At 42.1% G+C, this 19,169-nt stretch overlaps 1 protein-coding gene across 1 annotated transcript in view; it reads right to left on the bottom strand.

Moving 5' to 3' along the window:
• The window catches only part of pdzd8 (PDZ domain containing 8), a 69,735-nt gene extending 51,671 nt beyond the window's left edge, over positions 1-18,064 (bottom strand). Inside the window, exon 1 of the mRNA XM_036593174.1 lies at positions 17,061-18,064. Within this exon, the coding sequence (XP_036449067.1) occupies positions 17,061-17,962 (902 nt within the window). The 5' untranslated portion in view covers positions 17,963-18,064. The remainder of the gene's footprint in view (positions 1-17,060) is intronic.
• Between the last annotated feature and the right edge of the window lie 1,105 nt (positions 18,065-19,169).

Genomic DNA, 19,169 nt, shown 5'->3' on the forward strand with positions numbered 1-19,169 from the left:
CACCAGGTGTTTTTTTTTTTGGATTACACAACTTTACCAGCCTTTTGTTGCCCCTGTTCCAACTTTTTTGGAATGTGTTGTTGGCATCAAATTCAAAATGGGCAAATATTTTTCAAAAAACAATAAAATTTCTCAGTTTCAACATTTGATATGTTGTCTTTGTACTATTTTCAATGAAATATTGCGTCTAAATGATTTGCTCATCACTGCATTTTGCTTTTATTTACGTTTTTCACAGCTTCCCAACTTTTTTGGAAATGGGGTTGTATTAATATTTATTGGTAATTGTGTGCTGCTTTATTGATTTTTTCTGCTTATGATCTCAGTTCTTGTGTGTGTGTGTGTGTGTGTGTGTGTGTGTGTGTTCCACAAGCTGCTGATTCTGTTGTCTCTTTAGATCTGCAAGGTCAAACTGGGAAGTGAAACTGAAAAATGAAACTATAATTAAAAATAAAAATAAGGATCTTGCTAAACCCCCCCAACACCCCCAACACTCCACAACCCACACTGACATTAAAGAGAAAACTCTGAGTTAAAGCTGTATTAACCTTCATTACACTCTTTACCCTAATGAGACTCCACCACTGCGACTCTCTCTAATCTCACCAGACGTGACATCAGGTCCTCCTGTAACTATAAACCCACCAGCTCCACCCCCCCACTGAGAACCAGCTTCACTCTCCCCTGCCTCGTTTTTCTTTCTCTCTCGTTTCTTTCTCCCTGTCATTTCTCTCTGCCTCATTTCTCTTTCTCTGCCTCATTTCTTTCTCTCTCTCTCTATCTGTAATTTCTCCCCGCCTCATTTTTCTCTCTCCGTCTCCTTTCTCTGTCTCATTTCTTTCTGCCTCATTTCTCTCTCTCTGCCTCTCTTTCTCTATCTATCTCTCTGTGCCTAATTTCTTTCTCCCTGTCATTTCTCTCTGCCTCATTTCTTTCTCTCTCTCTATCTGTAATTTCTCCCTGCCTCATTTTTCTCTCTCCATCTCCTTTCTCTGTCTCATTTCTTTCTCTCTGCCTCATTTCTCTCTCTGCCTCTCTTTCTCTATCTATCCCTCTGTGCCTAATCTCTCTCTCTCTCTCTCTATCTCTCATTTCTCTTTCTCTCTGCTTCTCTTTCTCTATGCCCCTCTCTCTCTCTCTCTCTCTCTCTCTCTGCCTCATTTGTCTGTCTCTCCCTCTCTGTCTTTTCTCTCTTGCTTTCTCTCTTTGCCTCCTCTCATTTCATTTTCTTTCTCTCTTCCTGGCTCTCTCTTTCCCTCCTCCCTCTCTCATACACCTCTACTCTTTAAATATTTACTAATGTCACTGAAGTGGAGCTTTAACATCTATTAATTCTGCTACAGCAACAGAGAGACGAGTTTTTCCTCTGTTTCACTGGAATGACGTGCGTCTGAAGGTCAAGAGGAAAATAATCCGACCATCGGGACGAGCCGGCATCAACCAGAACTACACAGCAGTGCACAGGTCTCTCTCTCTACCCTGAAAGTCCTTCTACTGAGTGAATTCAGCTGCTGTAAGGTCACCCACTGCCCATACAGACACACAGCTTTTATCATCTCCCCAGAAAAGCACTGACCGACAGAACGGGACACTCTGGAGTATCCAGTGCTCCCTCCACAAATCGGGTCTAAAGCCCCCCCCAGCATTGGGCTGTGGAGCAGCGTTCTCTGGAGTGAGTGAGCTCCATCCAACACCTTTGGGATCAATCAGATCCTCACAGCAATGTTCAACTTCTAGTGTAAAGCCTTCCCAGAAGAGTAGAGGCTGTTACTTCCCCATCTGTCCATCTAATAAAGGCATAATTATGTTAATTCAGTACTGAAAAACAGTAAAATTGTCCCTCATCCAGCATCCATTCCTCATCCAGCACCCATCATCCATCCGTCCATCTATCCATCCCTCCATCCAGCAGCTCAGTTCAGTCAGCTTGACTGGAAAAAACAACAAAACAGCCCTAAAGGATTTAAGAAGTCTCAGTTTCTCTCCTCCTCACTGTTTCTTTGCTATTTCTCTCCTTCTCTCTTTTCTCTCTCTCCCCTCTTTTCCTCCTTACTTTCTCTGGTCTCTCTCCCCTTTCTCTTCTCTGTCTCTCTCTTTCTCTATTTTCATTCTCTTCCCCCCTTTTCCTCTCTTTTCCCTCTTCTCTGTCTCTCTCTCCCCTTCCCTATCTTTCACCTCTCTCACCCCTTTTCCTCTTTTCTCTCTTATTTCTGTCTCTCTCTCATTTTCACCTTTCTCTCTCTCTCCCTTTTTCATCTCTCCCTGTCTCTCTCTATCCCTTTTCCATCTCTCCCTCTATTTCTCCTTTCTTTTTCTCCATTTTCACTCTCACCCCCTTTCCTCCTTTCTCTCTCTCTCCCTTCTATTTCTCATCCCTCTATTTTTCTCTCACCACTTCTCTCCTGTTTCTTTCTGTCCTTCTCTATTTCCTTATTTCCCTCTCGCTTCTCTCTCTCCCCGCTTCCCCCTCTCTATTTCTTTCTCTCTCTACGTTCTCTCTTTTGTGTCTCTTTTGCCCTGACTCTATTTCTCCTTATTCTCTCCCTTCTTCTCTTTTTTTGTCTCTTTTACTCCCTCAATGTTCCCTCCCTGTTCCCCCCCCACTCTTCCTTCCCTCCCTCCCTCTCTCTCTCCCCCACCCTTTCTCTCTCTCCTTCTCTCTTTCTCTCTCTCTCTCTCTCTCTCTAAACCTCTTATCTGTGTTTCCTGCTTTGTTTGTTTTTGGTTGTTTCCTCTGAGTGCCTGAGTGCAATCACATTATCTGACTGGACCAAAAAAAAAAACAAAAAAAAACAAAAACCTAAAAATGGACAGGCTAAACTCACCCCTGCCCCGCACGCAGCGCACTGAGAGCAGGGCTGCAACAAACACTCAATCATATTTGACAGATTTACTACTTAAAACACTGAAAACAATAAACACTTTTATCTCTTCTGTAAGACTGTGTTTGGTCACCAGCAGCGCTTTCATTCATCATTTTGTCACGTTTAGCAGTACGTACACAACGAACATCAGGGAGAGAGACGACACGATACAGCTGCGCATGGATAACTGACACAGTGACCACAGCTGGCACGCGCCCTGCCGTCTCTGCTCCATCATTCTGCACCATCATTCTGCACCAACTTCAGCAAATCTGAGTTTACTTTACAGGAGGCAGGAAAGCGTCTGGGTCACACCCAGCGTCCAGCTCTGCGCGCAGGTCCAGCAGAGATTCCTGCAGTCTGTGAAAACAGTGGACGGCAGCAGGAAATACCAGGGCTGGTAAAAGTTTTTATGTGTTTAAAAAACAATATTCAGGCACAAAACTAGCCTACAGGTCATGATTGTGCTTTAGACACGCCCCCAAAGCAACACGCAGAAGTTACATATTCACAGCACCCAACAGCTACGATTCAGCGCAGCGTTAACTTCAACCCTAATGAGTCTCGGGCTGTTTCGGGAATTTTTGAATTTTGCCTCTTTATACCGCCTTAAAAAATGTTTACCAGTGTTTAGTACCTTATTTCAACATCACCTATATGACCTGCAGAGATAAAACAGTATGGAAATTTAAGATAATGATTACAGTGATTACATTTTAGTCAATACTGCATTTGGATCACAGTGATACAGTGGTTTACAAGAGTCAGACAGTGATCAGATTTATGCTTTACAACCAGCTGAGAGAGAGAGAGGGAGAAAAAGTAAAAAATTAGACAAAGATAAAAAGAAAATAGACTAATGAAGAGAAAATTACATGTACAGACATAGAACAAACAATGAAAAATAGTGGTTGAAAGAAAAGAAAGAAAGAAAAGAAAGAAAGAAAGAAAGAAAGAAAGATCTAGAGATGGAAAGACAGTGAGACAGAGAGAGAGAAAAGAGAAAAAGAGAGAAAGTGAAAGACAGGAGAGAGAGAGAGAAAACAGAGAAAGAGAGAGGACGAGAGAAAAGCATAAAAGGGAAAAGAAAAAGATGCCAAGAAAGAAAAAAGGAGAGAGAGAGAGAATAGAGAGAAAGAGAGCAAGAGAGGGGGAGCAAGGAAAAGAAAGAGGGAGAAATGAAAAAGACAGAAAGAGAAAGGAGCAGGAGGGAGTGAGAAAGAGAACAAGAGGATGAAAAAGAAAATGAAAAAAGACAAAAAGAGAAACAAAGAGAGTGAATGAGAGAGAGAGAGAGAGAGAAAGAGCAAGAGAGAGAGAGAGAGGCAGAGGGACAGAGAGAGCGAGAGACAGAGAGAGAGAGAGAGAGAGACACAGAGGGACAGAGAGAGAGAGAGAGAGAGAGAGAGAGAGAGAGAGAGAGAGAGAGAGAGAGAGAGAGAGAGAGAGAGAGAGAGTGTAGGACTCCCACATGGTCAGCTCAGCTGTTTGAGTGTGTAAGAGGTCATCAATCACTCTGATCAGCTCTGACTGAGCGCCAGCAAAATCAGCACTGCTAACACTGCATTACCTCACACACTGACACGGTCTCTACGGATGATGACATCATAATCATATCAGTCTGGACAGATGACTGATTAAAGATCAAAGGAGCGCTCCAGTCAAAACAATACAACTGAACCATCACTGCCTCTGTGTTAAACACGCTGACTCGCCTCTCACAGTTGTAGAAAGCGTCTAGAGTGAGATTTCCTGGTTTAAAAGTGTTTTCACACTTTTCGGCACTTTTCGCGTTTCGGCATCTAAGGTGGACTCAGACCACTGAGTCATGGTTTCTTTTGCCAAACGAACTCAGACCCCTCTAAACGGCCCCAAAAACGAACCGAACTCGTTCGTTTGTAGTTCGTTTTGTCGTTCGATTGATTTGTACATTGTGAAAACAAAACGGCCCCAGTTTACTTTAGCTGTGCTTTATGGTGAAGACCTTGAGGCTCGCCATAGACATAGCCACAGTCTTCAGCACTTCAGCAGGTAAAAACAGACCAGGGATCATTTATAAGGTTCTACTCAGGATAAAGTCTGTCCGTGATCTGAGACAAGACAGCAGTGCTGACATATTAAAGTGAAAAGATGAGAGAACCCGCATGATAACACCATGTTAAAGGATCATGCTGGGCATGAAAGGCAATTATAACCCTCTATTGCAAGGTGTGGCCATATGGCAACAATCACTTTATCTCAATTTTACTAAAAAACAATAATATAAAATCTATATTTACCTATTTAAATGTGGTAAAGGGGTCTTTTACTTTGAAAGGACAAATATTGTATGATATCACATGATCAGGAATTTTTATTATGATGTCGTAATTATCATATATTCCAAATACCAATTGAAATTGTATTCATTTACAAAGTTGGATTTGTTTGGTCTTGTTTTCAAGAAAAGCATGTTTTTAGAAAAAAATTTGATTCTATGGTGCTTTTAGATTTTATGGTGCTATGGTACGATTGGGCATTGTTGCCATATGGCAACAATTTACCAAATGCCCTACTTAAAAAAAATACATAGATTTTTTTCCCAAATATTTCCATTATTTAAGCAATTTTGAAACACAAAAACACATTAAAAGATTTTTATCATGTCTAAGTAATAATTTATGCAATAGAGGGTTAAGCTGCTTTCACACTGAACGCTGAACGAATGAAAATTCACCGCGGCAGACCACAGGGTCATTTTTCCAATTTGGCACGATGCACTTCGGCCAATCGTTCCAGCGTATAGGAGGCCAATAGGAGAGCAGCATGCGGGTCTGCAGTTCCTCTCGCCTCCTGAAAGGTTAGATTTATCAGAGAACGCTGCCCACTTTGCGAGCGCTGTGCACACAGTGAGTGGAGCGAAAGAGGCCTGAGTTCTAATGGAGTTGTGATCTGAACAAGAAGTGGTCTGAGATCCCAAAGGTCCAGAAAGAAAACCGAGTCCTCTTTATAGTTCACTTACAGTGTGAACACAAAATGAACTGTTCTGTTCTTTTAAAACGAACTATAAGTGAAAACACTGAAAGACTCAGAAAACCCCCTTCTGATGATGCATCTTAAAGGTGCAAGTTAATTTTGAAAAACCTTTGGGTGGACAGCTGCGGGCAGACTGTCTGAACCTTATTTTTGCTCGCTGACTGAATTATTTCTATGAAAAAGAAAGTCTGATGACCAGTTAATGTTGGCACTGTATCACTAATGCCACACAACTTCGGAGGCCTATGGCTGTACAATGTGTTTGAGCAATGCATGCTGGGAATTGTAGTGAGAAAAGACAAAAGCTGGAATACCTAAAAAATGTTAAATTCTATCAAACTGATGATGCTGAGGGGAGCAATGCGGAACATTACACAAAAATAATATATTAAAGTCCAGTTTAAGACCAGAGCACCCCTTTTAAAAACAATGTCAGCATCAGACACTTAGGTCATCTAAATCGCTACATGGTGATGCATTTATTGCATTCTGGAAGAGCAGAGTGGGCTATTACGCTAAAATACCTGCTATTTTACTCATTCTACTGCATTTGTAACATATAACCACTGAGTGCGTTTACTTCCGCTTAATAATCTGATCATAATCAGATTCCTGCAGTTATCTGATTATTCAAATGTACATGTAAACATCACATTCCGATTTCTTAGATTGGAGTAAGGTCTAGAAATCTGATTAGGAAATCTAATTAAGAAATCTCATGAAGAGAGCTGGATTTTAGCTCAGTAATCAGATTTCTCAGTGCATGTAAACTCTTACTCTGATTTCTTTCAGATTTCTCAGCCTGCGCATGTGCGAAAACAGGCCACGGTACTGGAAATAAGCAAGGAAAGCTGCTGCAAGACGCAGCAAAACACTTTTGGAGCAACACTGAAACCAAATACATGCTTGACGAAATGAAGGATTTAAATATTCTCCATCTTCTCGAAGATGTATGTTCATATTTTCAGGTAAAGTGGCGCAATGTTTTTAAAAAAAGCCGCTCATGAAGTTTGAGGTTACTGGCTGGTTGTAAAGCAGAAATCTGATCGTTGTCTGACTCATGTAGACCTGGAGTTTCCCCGTTTTTTGATTACCCAAGTGCATAAAAACATGTTGATCGGATTACTGACAAAATCTGATTTTCTGCAGTCATCAGATTATTACATGCATGTAAACACACTCATTGACAGGTACATACACGAAAAATATCAGATATTATCATCGGCCCAGAAATCCCACATCAGTGCATCCCTGACAAATTCCTACATAGATATATATATATATATATATATATATATATATATATATATATATATATATTTGTGCTGTTGTCATGGTGACCCCTAGTCCCTATCACCACCACTGTAAAGAAATCTGAGTCTCTAAAATCAACCATTTCACACCAAACCACTCTGAATGACTCGGTTTACATCTCAGCTAGAGCTGGATGATATTGCAAAGATCTAATATCTCAATACTTTAAGAAATTTTCACAACATGGTACGTCAGAAAATTTTTTTTTTTCAGACATCTAAATAGAGAATTTTTTTTTAAAAAAATACTATCATAAACTGAGAACGCAATGATTTTTATTCAATATTTGGCAGTTAAACTGACTAATTTTGCTCTCTTTACAATGAAACACGCAGTTGGTCAGTTTCTACAAGTACTGACGATATACAATATGTTCAGAAAAGCATACTGTATTGTGACAATCACAATAACAATATATAGCGTCATATTGCCCAGCCCTAATCTCAACCACTGAACTACAGACATTTGGAAAAATCAGTGGAATTCCACTTTACATAACATCTAATAGACCTTTGACACTGCATGACACACTACTATCAATAAACATGGACACAACTATGGACAAAACTATGGCTTCTACTGTTCTCAGCTGTGAAACTCTAGTCCATGCAGTGCTCTTGCATGTCGCTCACTTCTATTAGTGTCCGTGCGAAGCTGAATCTCCAGGACTGAGACTCACGCGCTACTACAGGAGAAGTGAAAGAAGACACACAAAACAGAACGCAATCAAAACGAAAGTGGACTACAGAAAAGCACAGGACCACAGAGGTACTGACCGACGTCCATCTGTCTTCGGTTCTCTTTCTCTATGCACATTTGATGCACCAATACAGACGGCCTGTCAGGGATAGCAATCCACGCTCTGACCACATACAGCAACAACAGCAGCGTCTCAGAGACCTCTCTGACCTCCCGCAGCTCTAATAATACACACTGGGACAAGGATGATGACGATGATGATGCTGATGATGAAGAGTCTGCTTGCTGCTCTGGATTATGATCGATGCTCTAAAGTTCTGTGGCGAGTTTCCAAAAAGTTTCCCAGCATCCACTCTGCCATCTCTCTGAAAAGGTCATCGATTTCATTGATCTCAGTGATGAAAAGATGAAGATGGTGGAATCTGCACCTGCTACAGTCATACCCACCCTTCTGGTACCTGTACTGTATTATATATATATATATATATATTTTTTTTTATTTACAGGGTGCCACCTATGTACAATATAGTGTGACGTGACGAGTAATAAGTCATATTCATAACTCGTGAAGCAGATGTTGCTCTAAAACCAGGAGGAATGGAGTGGAGATGATGAAAGCGACAGTCACAGTAATACTGCACTGTATATCAATAAGAAAGTAGACCGCAATGTTTAAAAATGATTACATTTCAAAAGTATGACATGTTTAATTTCTATTCCAGGTCTGAAGTAGGGGTCCGCTTTTGTAGCCCCACTCCCACAAGATTTCATCCCACTCCCACAGAAAAACTGCACAATTTGTCCCACCCCTGCCCGCAACCTAAATGTTTTGTCCTGCTCCCGCCTGCAGTCCTGTATAACTGGTTTCCATCTGCATTAGTCATGACTGAAAATAACTGTGGTAGGTCAGACTTCACTTTGTTGTGTGTTCACCTTTCTTAAAAGCATTTTCCACAGTTGTGTCTGTCTGGCTGTCTGAAGGCTCTGCTGTTTCTGTAGCCTATAAGAACAACTTGCGTGTTAATTTGATTGGTTCGTTCACGACTTTAGAATGAGTTCATTACTTTTTCTTATTTTGCTGTTATAGAGTGTTTATATATACAAGTTTTTAAGAGACTGTTATCAATTTATTTAGGCTATTCATTCATTTATGGGATTTTTCTACACGAATGTGTTGTCCCGTTCTTGCCCACGCCGGGCCGGGTAACCGTCCATAACGCTGAAAATTAGCCCTGCGCCACAAGATGTGGTGGTGGGTCCCGCAGGAATGCAGACCTCTAGTTAACATCCATATTCACTCTGTTTAGTCTCCAAGTTACAGTATAAATTGCTGTAATTGTTGTAAATACATTTGAAAAGATGTCAGAGTGTGGCCGCTTGACAAAGACCTTGTTTTTAACCTTCTATCCATGATAGATGAGTTCCATAATATTGAAAAATTAAACATTTGACATTCATTCGCACTGAAAATACTAGTGATGCATCGACGGCATTTTTCAGACTAAGTAGCAATGTCTTTTTTTAAGAACATGCGATACTAATTACGATACTATACAGAGTTTCCTACTTAGAATGAAGTAACTGTTAGCACAAACACTGTACCTTGCGATGTACCTTAACAAATAAACCATCAAAATCTAGCTGATTTTAAATGAAAGCGCATTAGCTAGCTATGCTACATTACTTACATTAATTCGATCAAGTAGTGCAGTAAGGAGTTTTGTTCCACATCAGAAAAGAGCTTCTGTACACCTGTAAGCAAAGCATGTTTCATAGTTTTGATCCTCATCTGCCTCAGCAGGAATCACATCCGAGGCTAACGCACCTGAGCAGCTCATGCCTGAAAATTTACATCTTGCTGGAGTCTTTTGATTGGCTGACTGAGCTGTAGTTGAATGTCCTCTAAAGCCAGACAGACTGCAGTTTTATAAACATCATTCTTTGGTGATTCACACTATATGTTTGAATACATCTACAGACAAAGCCTATGATTTATATACTCACACTGTACAAAAAGCACAGTCTGATTGAGAATTAGCAATAAAACTGATTCAGAATAACAAGCTGCACATGAGTATACAGAGTATCAGTGGGTATCAGATGTTGTTATCTGTGAATTTTTATGAGTATGAGTATATAAGCGTATACATGAGTAAATAAGTGTAGCATCAGCCCAATACCTGATAACAGTACTGGTATCAATGCATCCCAATAAAATGTAAATATAACTAGCTAGAATTTTGCTAATAAATAAATTTGATGTTAATATGACATTTTAATTTTGCAAATATTCAAAAATATTTGTCATATTTGAGATTATGTTTGGTTAAATCTCTACAGTGTAACAAATTGTTATGTAAAAAACCCAAACTGATGGGCAATAGGATGTCTTTTTTCTTCCCCTGTAAAGTTATGTTTCTGGAGATGCAATGTTCTGAAAGCAACAATATGCAACTGTACCTGGCCAAAAAAGTTACTGTGACTGTGACTCAGTGGTGTGACGTAGCATTAGCGCAGTGCAGGACCGGTTTAGTGGACACGATCTTTAAAGGGCTGTGCTACTGCCCTACTGATGTCCTCAGCTCACTCTGACAAAGTCAATATGCAGAGAGGGAGGGAGGGTGTGATGTGAGAGAGAACAGAATACTTCACTGAAGGGGGGGTGGGGGGTGAAACAGTGCTGCAACTCCTACCCTGTTCAACACCAACATAGGCGTGTTGGCAGCGTTGCTGAAACCGAATGCGCCCCTGTGGACTGAACAACACGGAAGTGACATTTTTGCTCTACAAAGACGATCCGAACCCGCTGGAGCAACACTGTCAGAACGTGTATACACACACACACACACACACACACACACACACACACACATACACACACACACACACACACTATAAACGCATATACACATACACCGATCAGGCATAACGTTATGACAACCTCCTTGTTTCTACACTCATTGTCCATTTTATCAGCTCCACTTACTGTATAGGTGCACTTTGTAGTTCTACAGTTACAGACTGTAGTCCATCTGTTTCTCTGATACTTTGTTAGCCCCCTTTTACCCTGTTCTTCAGTGGTCAGGACCTCATGGACCCTCACTGAGCAGGTACTATTTGGGTGGTGGATCATTCTCAGCACTGCAGTTAGTGTGTGTTGCGCTGGTGCGAGTGGATCAGACACAACAGTGCTGCTGAAGTTTTTAAACACCTCAGTGTCACTGCTGGACTGAGATTAGTCCACCAAATAAAAATATCCAGCCAACAGCGTCCTGTGGGCAGCGTCCTGTGACCACTGATGAAGGACTAGAGGATGACCAACACAAACTGTGCAGCAGCAGATGGGCTATCGTTTCTGGCTTTACATCTACAAGGTGGACTGAAAAGGTCAGAGTGTCTAATGGAGTGGACAGTGAGTGGACACAGTGTTTAAAAACTCCAGCAGCACTGCTGTGTCTGATCCACTTGTACCAGCACAACACACACTAACACACCACCACCATGTCAGTGTTACTGCAGTGCTGAGAATGATCCACCACCCAAATAGTACCTGCTCTCTGAGGGTCCATGGGGGTCCTGACCACTGAAGAACAGGGTAAAAGGGGTAAACAAAGTATGCAGAGAAACAGATGGACTACAGTCTGTAACTGTAGAACTACAAAGTGCACCTATACAGTAAGTGGAGCTGATAAAATGGACAATGAGCGTAGAAACAAGGAGGTGGTCATAATGTTATGCCTATACATACATACGCATATACATATTTATACGTGTGTATATATATGGATAGGATATAGGAACTCTTTACAAAAAAAAAGGCTTTCGATGCATCTCAAATCAGTAACCACAGTACACTATAATACTCGCAAACCTCAAACGCTCGACCCTAAAACCCTCAGTCAGCTGCTTCTGAAAGTAATTAACCCACTGACCTCTAACAGCGACGCACGGCAGCCTCAGAGCAGCAATGCTGACCGAAGGCAAATTCGAGCAAATCAAATTATCAGACAAAGCAAAAAAAAGCCTATTTGGAACAATGACACCGAAACGCAATCCAAAACACAGGGTCACTGAGCCGGGGCATGAGAACACACTGAAATGTTGGCAGAGAACTTCTTCACCAGCAGAGACACAAAGTAAAGACCAAGCCAAACCACATACAGGCTTAGTTAGTCCAGCCAGAAAAGGGCAGATAAAAACCAACAAAACAAAAGACCCAGACAGATAAGACCATGTGACACCCTAAAACCACACAAGTGTTCTCCGTCAGTGTGAAAGTGGACAGTGTAGAAGAAAGACCAGTAACACTTATGAAAGCCACGCTTTACTAAGGCGGTCACCTACTTAAGCCTTTCAAGCCTTACTGTGACATATGATGAGTTTATCATGATAACGATAAACACTAGTTCCAAAGCCGAGGCTGCAGCCGAGGTAGTGCAGGTCCTCAGTAGGACCGTCCTATGAAGATCCCTCCTTAGTAGCCTATCGGTCACACAAATGGAACAGTGTTAATGAGGCTGCATGGTGACGTCACCAGAAAGGTCCCGCCTCTTGCAATTGTGGCATGAAACTTGTGAGGGAACTGGTGAGAGAAAATGGAGCCCATTGCCTTGTGTGCATTGCTATGATAGCTAACGAGCTACTGTAGTACTTTAAACTACATATATACAAATACATCTGATTAATATACAATACATGGGCGAATGCTTTAATTAATCATTTTACTCTTTATAAGGTCATGAAGACAAATTCAAAGATACGAACAACTTTCATTGTAAAACAAGCTCTGCTCCGGCAGCTACGTTTTCCGTTATTCCGCCATTCGGAATTCCGTCGTTATTCCATTCGTTATTCCGTCATTCGTGCGCACAGAAACGTGGGTACCCGAAGGCCTGGAAGGACATAACTGTTGCGTCACTCAGAATATAGGCTGCATTTCTAGGCTGTTTACGAAGGAAGCGGCTTTTGTGGTGGCCGAGAAATGCAGCCTAGGCTTTGGAACGTAGCTACTGTCACATTGCCCAGCCCGAATGACAACCAACATAAACTTCACAAAGGCATTTTCCAAAAAGCATCAACTGTCGTAACCTTTGCTGAGGTAAAATCACATTAAAACCGACCAGAGCAGCCTTTATCACAACCGGCTTGTTGGAATAAGCCTATCATAACCTACATTTCTATTTGTTATTTGTCCCCGGGATCCACTCATATCATTTGTGTACTTTAAATATACCAAAACAGTCAAACACTCGTTTTTTCCATGACCATTTTCCACCCCTTATCCCTTTAAACTAGATCAAACAGGCTGTTCTTGTTGCCGTGCCTTAAAGAGTGATACGTGATATAAATAAGCTCTGTCGTGATTGGATGAAACACTCCTTATAACTTCAGAGTGAGTAGGCAGGACTAAGTTGCTGCAGGCTGAGTAGGCACATATACATCAATGCATACATTTGGTGACATCACAAAAACAATGAATCCAAAATAGCAGCTTAGTTTTCATTTCGTTGCTGTCAGAACAAAACATCGCATCTCCAAAAAGGAAAAACATTCTTAACTTTGAATGGAAATGAATGGAGAAATATTTATTTCCAAGGAATTTTGGACCATTTCTGTTGGTCCGTTCATCATCACATTTTGACACAACATAAAGGGCAGCTGCCTTTTTCAAATTATGTCAAAAAGTAAAAAAACAATGAAAATGGGGCGTTTTGTCCTGACTTGAACGGGACATTTAGTAACTTTAACCATGTTTACATACCACAAGATATTTCCACATGGGCCCTTTAAGTACTAATACCCATACTACACTGAGAAAAGCTATTGTGACATCCCATGATGTAATTTATCGCAACTTTAAATATCGTCATACTGCCCAGCCTTAATGTAGGCTCAAGTCAGCGGTCATGAAAGGCTTAAGCTCTTTAGTGCAGTGCTGTCCAATAGGCATACAGTGACGCTTATGGCAGCAGACTAAACGTGTCCCAGTGCAGACAGAAGAGAGAAATAAATTACACTCCATCGTGGGAGGAGGGCCTGCTGCACAATGTCTCGCAACATCCTGAACAACCACAACAACTGTTGCAACAGCAAACAGGCAGCTAACGTCCACTCTTCTGTTTCTGGTGCAGGCATGTCTGGGTGTGAATGTGTATAAGTCAACATGCGGAAGACGCTGGGACAGATATTTGAGAACGACAGAGCCGTCATACTCATTAAGCAAAGCTGCTGTTTGTTTCATCACGATTGTCAGCATTAGTGCCCTTAGCTATGATACGTAAGCAGCTCTTACGTGCTTCATGTGCCGATAAAGCCCTTTAAACTGAACTGAGAGTGAGAGTAGAAAGTGAAAGGGAAAGTTCTGAGAGCTATAACTCACACTTCCTGTTTCATGTATGGCATACAGGGTGTTAACCTTTTTTGTTTTTGTTTTTTTTTTTTCCCCACAAAAAGCTGCCAACCATCCCCAAACTCCGTCAATGAGGTGTGACAGCAGGCCTGTGTGAGGCCAACAACCCCCCTCAAGGCATTACTCTGTTCTACTACACAAGCAACAGGTGCGGTGTGAATGTTACTACACCCAGAACTAGGGCTGCACGATAAATCGTGTTTTCATTGTTATCGTGATATGGGTTTCTGCAATAAACACATTCTTAGGGCGTCATACAGGTCATGCTAACCAATCAGATGAAAATCTTCGTTTACATGGGCACTACAAGGAATCAGATCCACAATTGCATGCATGGAGTAACACTTAGCGCTGACGTTACCGTGACAACAAGCTTCACGTGAGTCCGGCATTTTAATTTGCTCTATAGATCCAGTCGTAGTACTTTAGTAGTATAGTGTAGTTCAAAAGTATAGTTTTAATTCGTCAACAAAAACCAGTGTCAATTTTGTCCATTTTTATTTTCCTTCATCATTTCAACACACCAGTTGTCCTTTATGTCATGTGTAAATTTCATGATGAATGGACCAATAGAAATGCTCTAAAATCACTTGGAATAAAACCTCTTTACATTGACTTACACTGGAAGGTAAGAGGGTTTTAGCCTTCTCCTGTAAAGTTACTATTTTGGAGATACTTGTTACGGCGACGATTTCTAAACCCTTATCTATTTAACGGATTATTTACAGGATTACCCACCTCATTCAATCGGATGGAAACTGTATTCTGAATAGCCTCAATCGGACGAGTCTATTCTAACTGACGTGTATACCTGAACGTGTTTTATTCCGACTGATCTATTAGTCGAATTATTAGGCTTAATGCAAACATGGCTAATCACAGCACAGATCAAATTAGCTCATACACAGCCAGAGAGATGCTATTACATTAATAGCACAAACCATTAAAAGCCTAACAAGTGCTTCTCTGCTCTGGGATTAAACCCATCTGCTCTGCCGGAATTTAACCATTAGGCTAAACAGCCAGTTATACCTGCAGAGCTCAAACAGTCCATCCTGAACTACACGCTGCAAAAACATCAAACATTAGGACTGTTTTCACACCCAGTGTTGTGTTTTAAGTGTGTGAGGCAGTAACAGTTACTGTAACAACAAACATACTAAATAACTAAACAAAGACAAGTAAATAAGTAAACAAAAGTATGTATTTGTTCTAGTGTGTCTGTATAAAAACAAATAAACATTTATCTGTTTTTGTAGCCTTTATAAAATGTGCTTGCAGTTCTGATGTAAGCAGCTGTTAATATTTCATTTCTTTTCATTTTGCCCAATAGTGAATGATGATTTTGTAATTTTGTATTTTGCTCTTTGTTTAATGGAGAGATCCGCCTGTTTACACATCCAAAAAAATCTGTACTTGCATCACTTACGGTCAGAGGTCCACCATTTAATAACAATTTATCGCTTCTCATACCATTGTGATATCTGACAGATTTATCAAACACTGCATTTTATGTCAATATCGGACCCAGAACCCTGAGGTTTGACCTCCAGTGCCTTTTAAGTGGAGGAGTGACCACCTCAAGGGCCCTCTTAGCTGGGATTCCACCTAAATGTGAGAGACGTTGGGCTACAGGGTCACCAACCCTGTTCTCGGTGATCAATCTACATTCCTGCAGAGCGCAGTTCAGTTCCACCACTAATCTGCTTAATCACACCTACTGCAGCTAATGGATGTCCTGCTTAAGTGGACCAGGTGCATTAAGATTGGCTGAGAAAGCCCACTGTCCAGCACAGTTCGGTGATTTCCAGCTCAAACTCAGCAAGAAAGCAGGATGGATCACTTAAAGGGCCCAAACTCAGGCAAAACTGAACCATCCTAATTTTAGGTGTCCAGGTTGAATGTAAACACCGTTAATGCCATAATTTTGCACTTGTTTTTATTTACATATACCCGTCTATCCAGCCTACAGACGTTTAGCCCGCCCACTCACACTGAAGTTATAAGGAGTGTTTTCTGAATGAGGCACAGGGCAGGGAAGCTAATCTAAAAAAAAAGAATTTACATACAGTTGTATGCAAAAGTTTGAGCACCCCTGGAAAAATATACATATTCAATGAGGCCTGTGCAAAAGTTATGGCACCTTTTATACTGTATGTCTAACTTCTTTTTCAATATGTAGAACTCAGTGAATAAATAGAAATTACAGTGAAATTTGCAAAAAAAAAGAAAAAAAGTCATATTTCACATATTTCCCTGTAGAGGACGCGTTAACTTATTTTCACCTGGCAAAACATGTAAGTCAGTAAATTTGAGCGAGGGTGTTCAAACTTTTGCACACAACTGCATCTGTCTTGAAGGCACAGTGACAAAAACAGCCTGTTTAGTTCTAATGAATAAAGAGCTGCGCGTGAAAAAAGAATGAGCACTTTTTAAGATGGACCCTCAGGGAAAACAACAACAACAACAACATACTAAGAAAAATGTAGGTCACTGGCCCTTTAACGCTGAAGTTTGCCCAGCAGGAATGCCCCTTATCTCTAAACAGGCTCGACTTCTGGCTTGCGATATCCATCTAGATGAGTCCTGCTTTGTGAAACACCCCCCCTACTGGTTTAGTAGGTCCCTCCAGAACCTGACTTGGTTACCCCTATGGGTGGGGAGGGGAGTGAGGTGAGATAGAAGGGGGTCCAGCATGATAGGATTCCTCTCCAGAAAAGGCCCTACAATCTCCAGGAAGAGGACCATATGGCCTTTACCTGATCTTGTAGTTGGGCAGCGTGTGCTTCTTCTTGATGACCCTCTTTAGCTGGTTGACGATGATGGATGTGAGCTGGGGCAGCGGCCGGCCCTCGAACTGCGACTTGACCTCAAAGTCGATGAGGGGGTCCTCCAGGAAGGAGAAGGACCAGTGTGTGAAGGGCATGCGGGTGAACTGCAGCTTGAGGCGCCCGGCCACCCGGGTCATCTTCACGAACAGGTAGGCGGACTTGCCAAACACCAGGTCCACGTCGATGGCCAGGTGGAAGCCCCCATTGTACTCCAGGTCCACCTCGAAGCTCAGCTCCTCCGGCACACCCTCCTCGTTGGTGGCCACGGGTTTCAACAGCCGGGCAGTCTTGAAGACTGGCACCGAGTTGCCCAGGGAAATCTCACGGAGGCTGAGCCCTTCCAGGAGACGTCCGGCAGTCTTGGTCTGCAGGAGCTCCTCAAACTCCACCCGGATCTTCTTGGTGATCCAGTGGCGCACCACTGGGGTGTCCCGGAGCTCCCGGAACAGGAATAAGAAGATTGCATTGAGGAAGCCACAGGTTTCTACTCCAGTTTCGCCCTGGGATTGGGATTGGGAATGGGAATTGGATTGGGATTGAGATGACTGAGATTGGGATTGGGACTGAGGCTGGGGCTGAGGCTGTTTTGAGACGTTTCCCTCATGCTGCCTGGATGACAGCGAGGCTTCCTGTTGGTTCTGGCCCTGCTCGCTCGTCTGCTGCTGGTGCTGGTGCTGGAAGTAGTCCCTCAGCGCTGAATCGACCACGGCTCGGCCGTACTGCTCGGTTCTCTTCACGGGCTCCGGGCTCCTCCGGTAAAGCAGCGCCAGCTGCAGCAGCAGCGTCAGCACGGCGCCGGAAAACGCGGAAATCAGAATTAAATAGATCATCTTTTATCGGCTGTCAGCCTCGTCAAATCGACCTAAAGCTTCGCGGATTAATGAGCGCTGGGTTCCACCTGGCCGCTCACAAAGCTGCCATATCATCCGCCTCGTTCCTGGGCTGCGGAGGCGCGTTCTGATTGGACGGAGGCGCTCGATGTCACCGTGCGTGATGACGACAGCGGACACAGCGAATCCCGAATTGAGGTGGATTTTATTCCACATCCGTACTCCGACAAGACCCGCCCTTTCTGCGCTGCGATTGGCTAGTACGATCGCGTCTCCTGCGAGGTGATTGGATAGGGTTTATATTACTTACAAGTCGTCAGGGATTTTCTGCTTTAAAGGAGTAGTCCACCGATTTTTTCAAAATTTCTGTATAAGTCAATTGTTAAGATGTAAATAAAGTCGTTCAAAGTGGCTTGGTTTAAAATGCTTCGTTCTTGAGAAACAGAGTTGTTCACACTGGTGGTGATAGGAACCAGACGTCCTCTAAAAGCTCCCTCACAGAACGTTATTACATGAAAATATTATGAATACATTTCCTGTTGTCTGGAACATTGTTTTATATATTCGTTTGGAGATGAAAACATATTTTTTAGAAGCCGTACATGGCGGGAGGATGCATACAAGGCAAAATAGTCCCCCAAAACGTATTATTTTCAGATTTATGACTATTTTACCATCATCAGCATTCCATATAAAACTCAGAAGACACATGTAGGTTAACTGGTGGTTTTGGACAGTAAATGGCAATATTTGTGTTGAGTCTCAGCTGAGTAGTGCAGAATTTTTGTGGGGTTCCCCTGTAACTTTCACTGTGTTAACCGTAGGTTTCAGCAAATAAGTGAAAAGGTTATAGAATAGCAAACAGGTGCTCAACAGCTGGAGTACATTCTGAGCTTGTGATCTGGATGGGAGAAACCTGCCCTAAAGGGCTTGAACAATATTCCATCTTGATCTCACGGCTCATGTGAATAGCATACTGTGTTATTAGCATACAGTAAGGGGATCTTTGATGGCAAGGTTGGCACCGGCATGACAGCTTAGGCCTCACTACAGGAACACGTGCTGAAACGTTCAAATAAACTGACCTAGAGCCCTAAATTCAAGTGCCCTTTCTTGGCAACTGCAGTCGTGCCCTTAAACAGCATTCACTAACCTAAAGTACAGTATTTAAAAATTTAACGTCAAAGGCTGGGCTTACATTATCATT

Source organism: Colossoma macropomum, unplaced genomic scaffold, assembly GCF_904425465.1.
Source record: "Colossoma macropomum unplaced genomic scaffold, Colossoma_macropomum, whole genome shotgun sequence".
Lineage (NCBI taxonomy): Eukaryota > Metazoa > Chordata > Actinopteri > Characiformes > Serrasalmidae > Colossoma > Colossoma macropomum.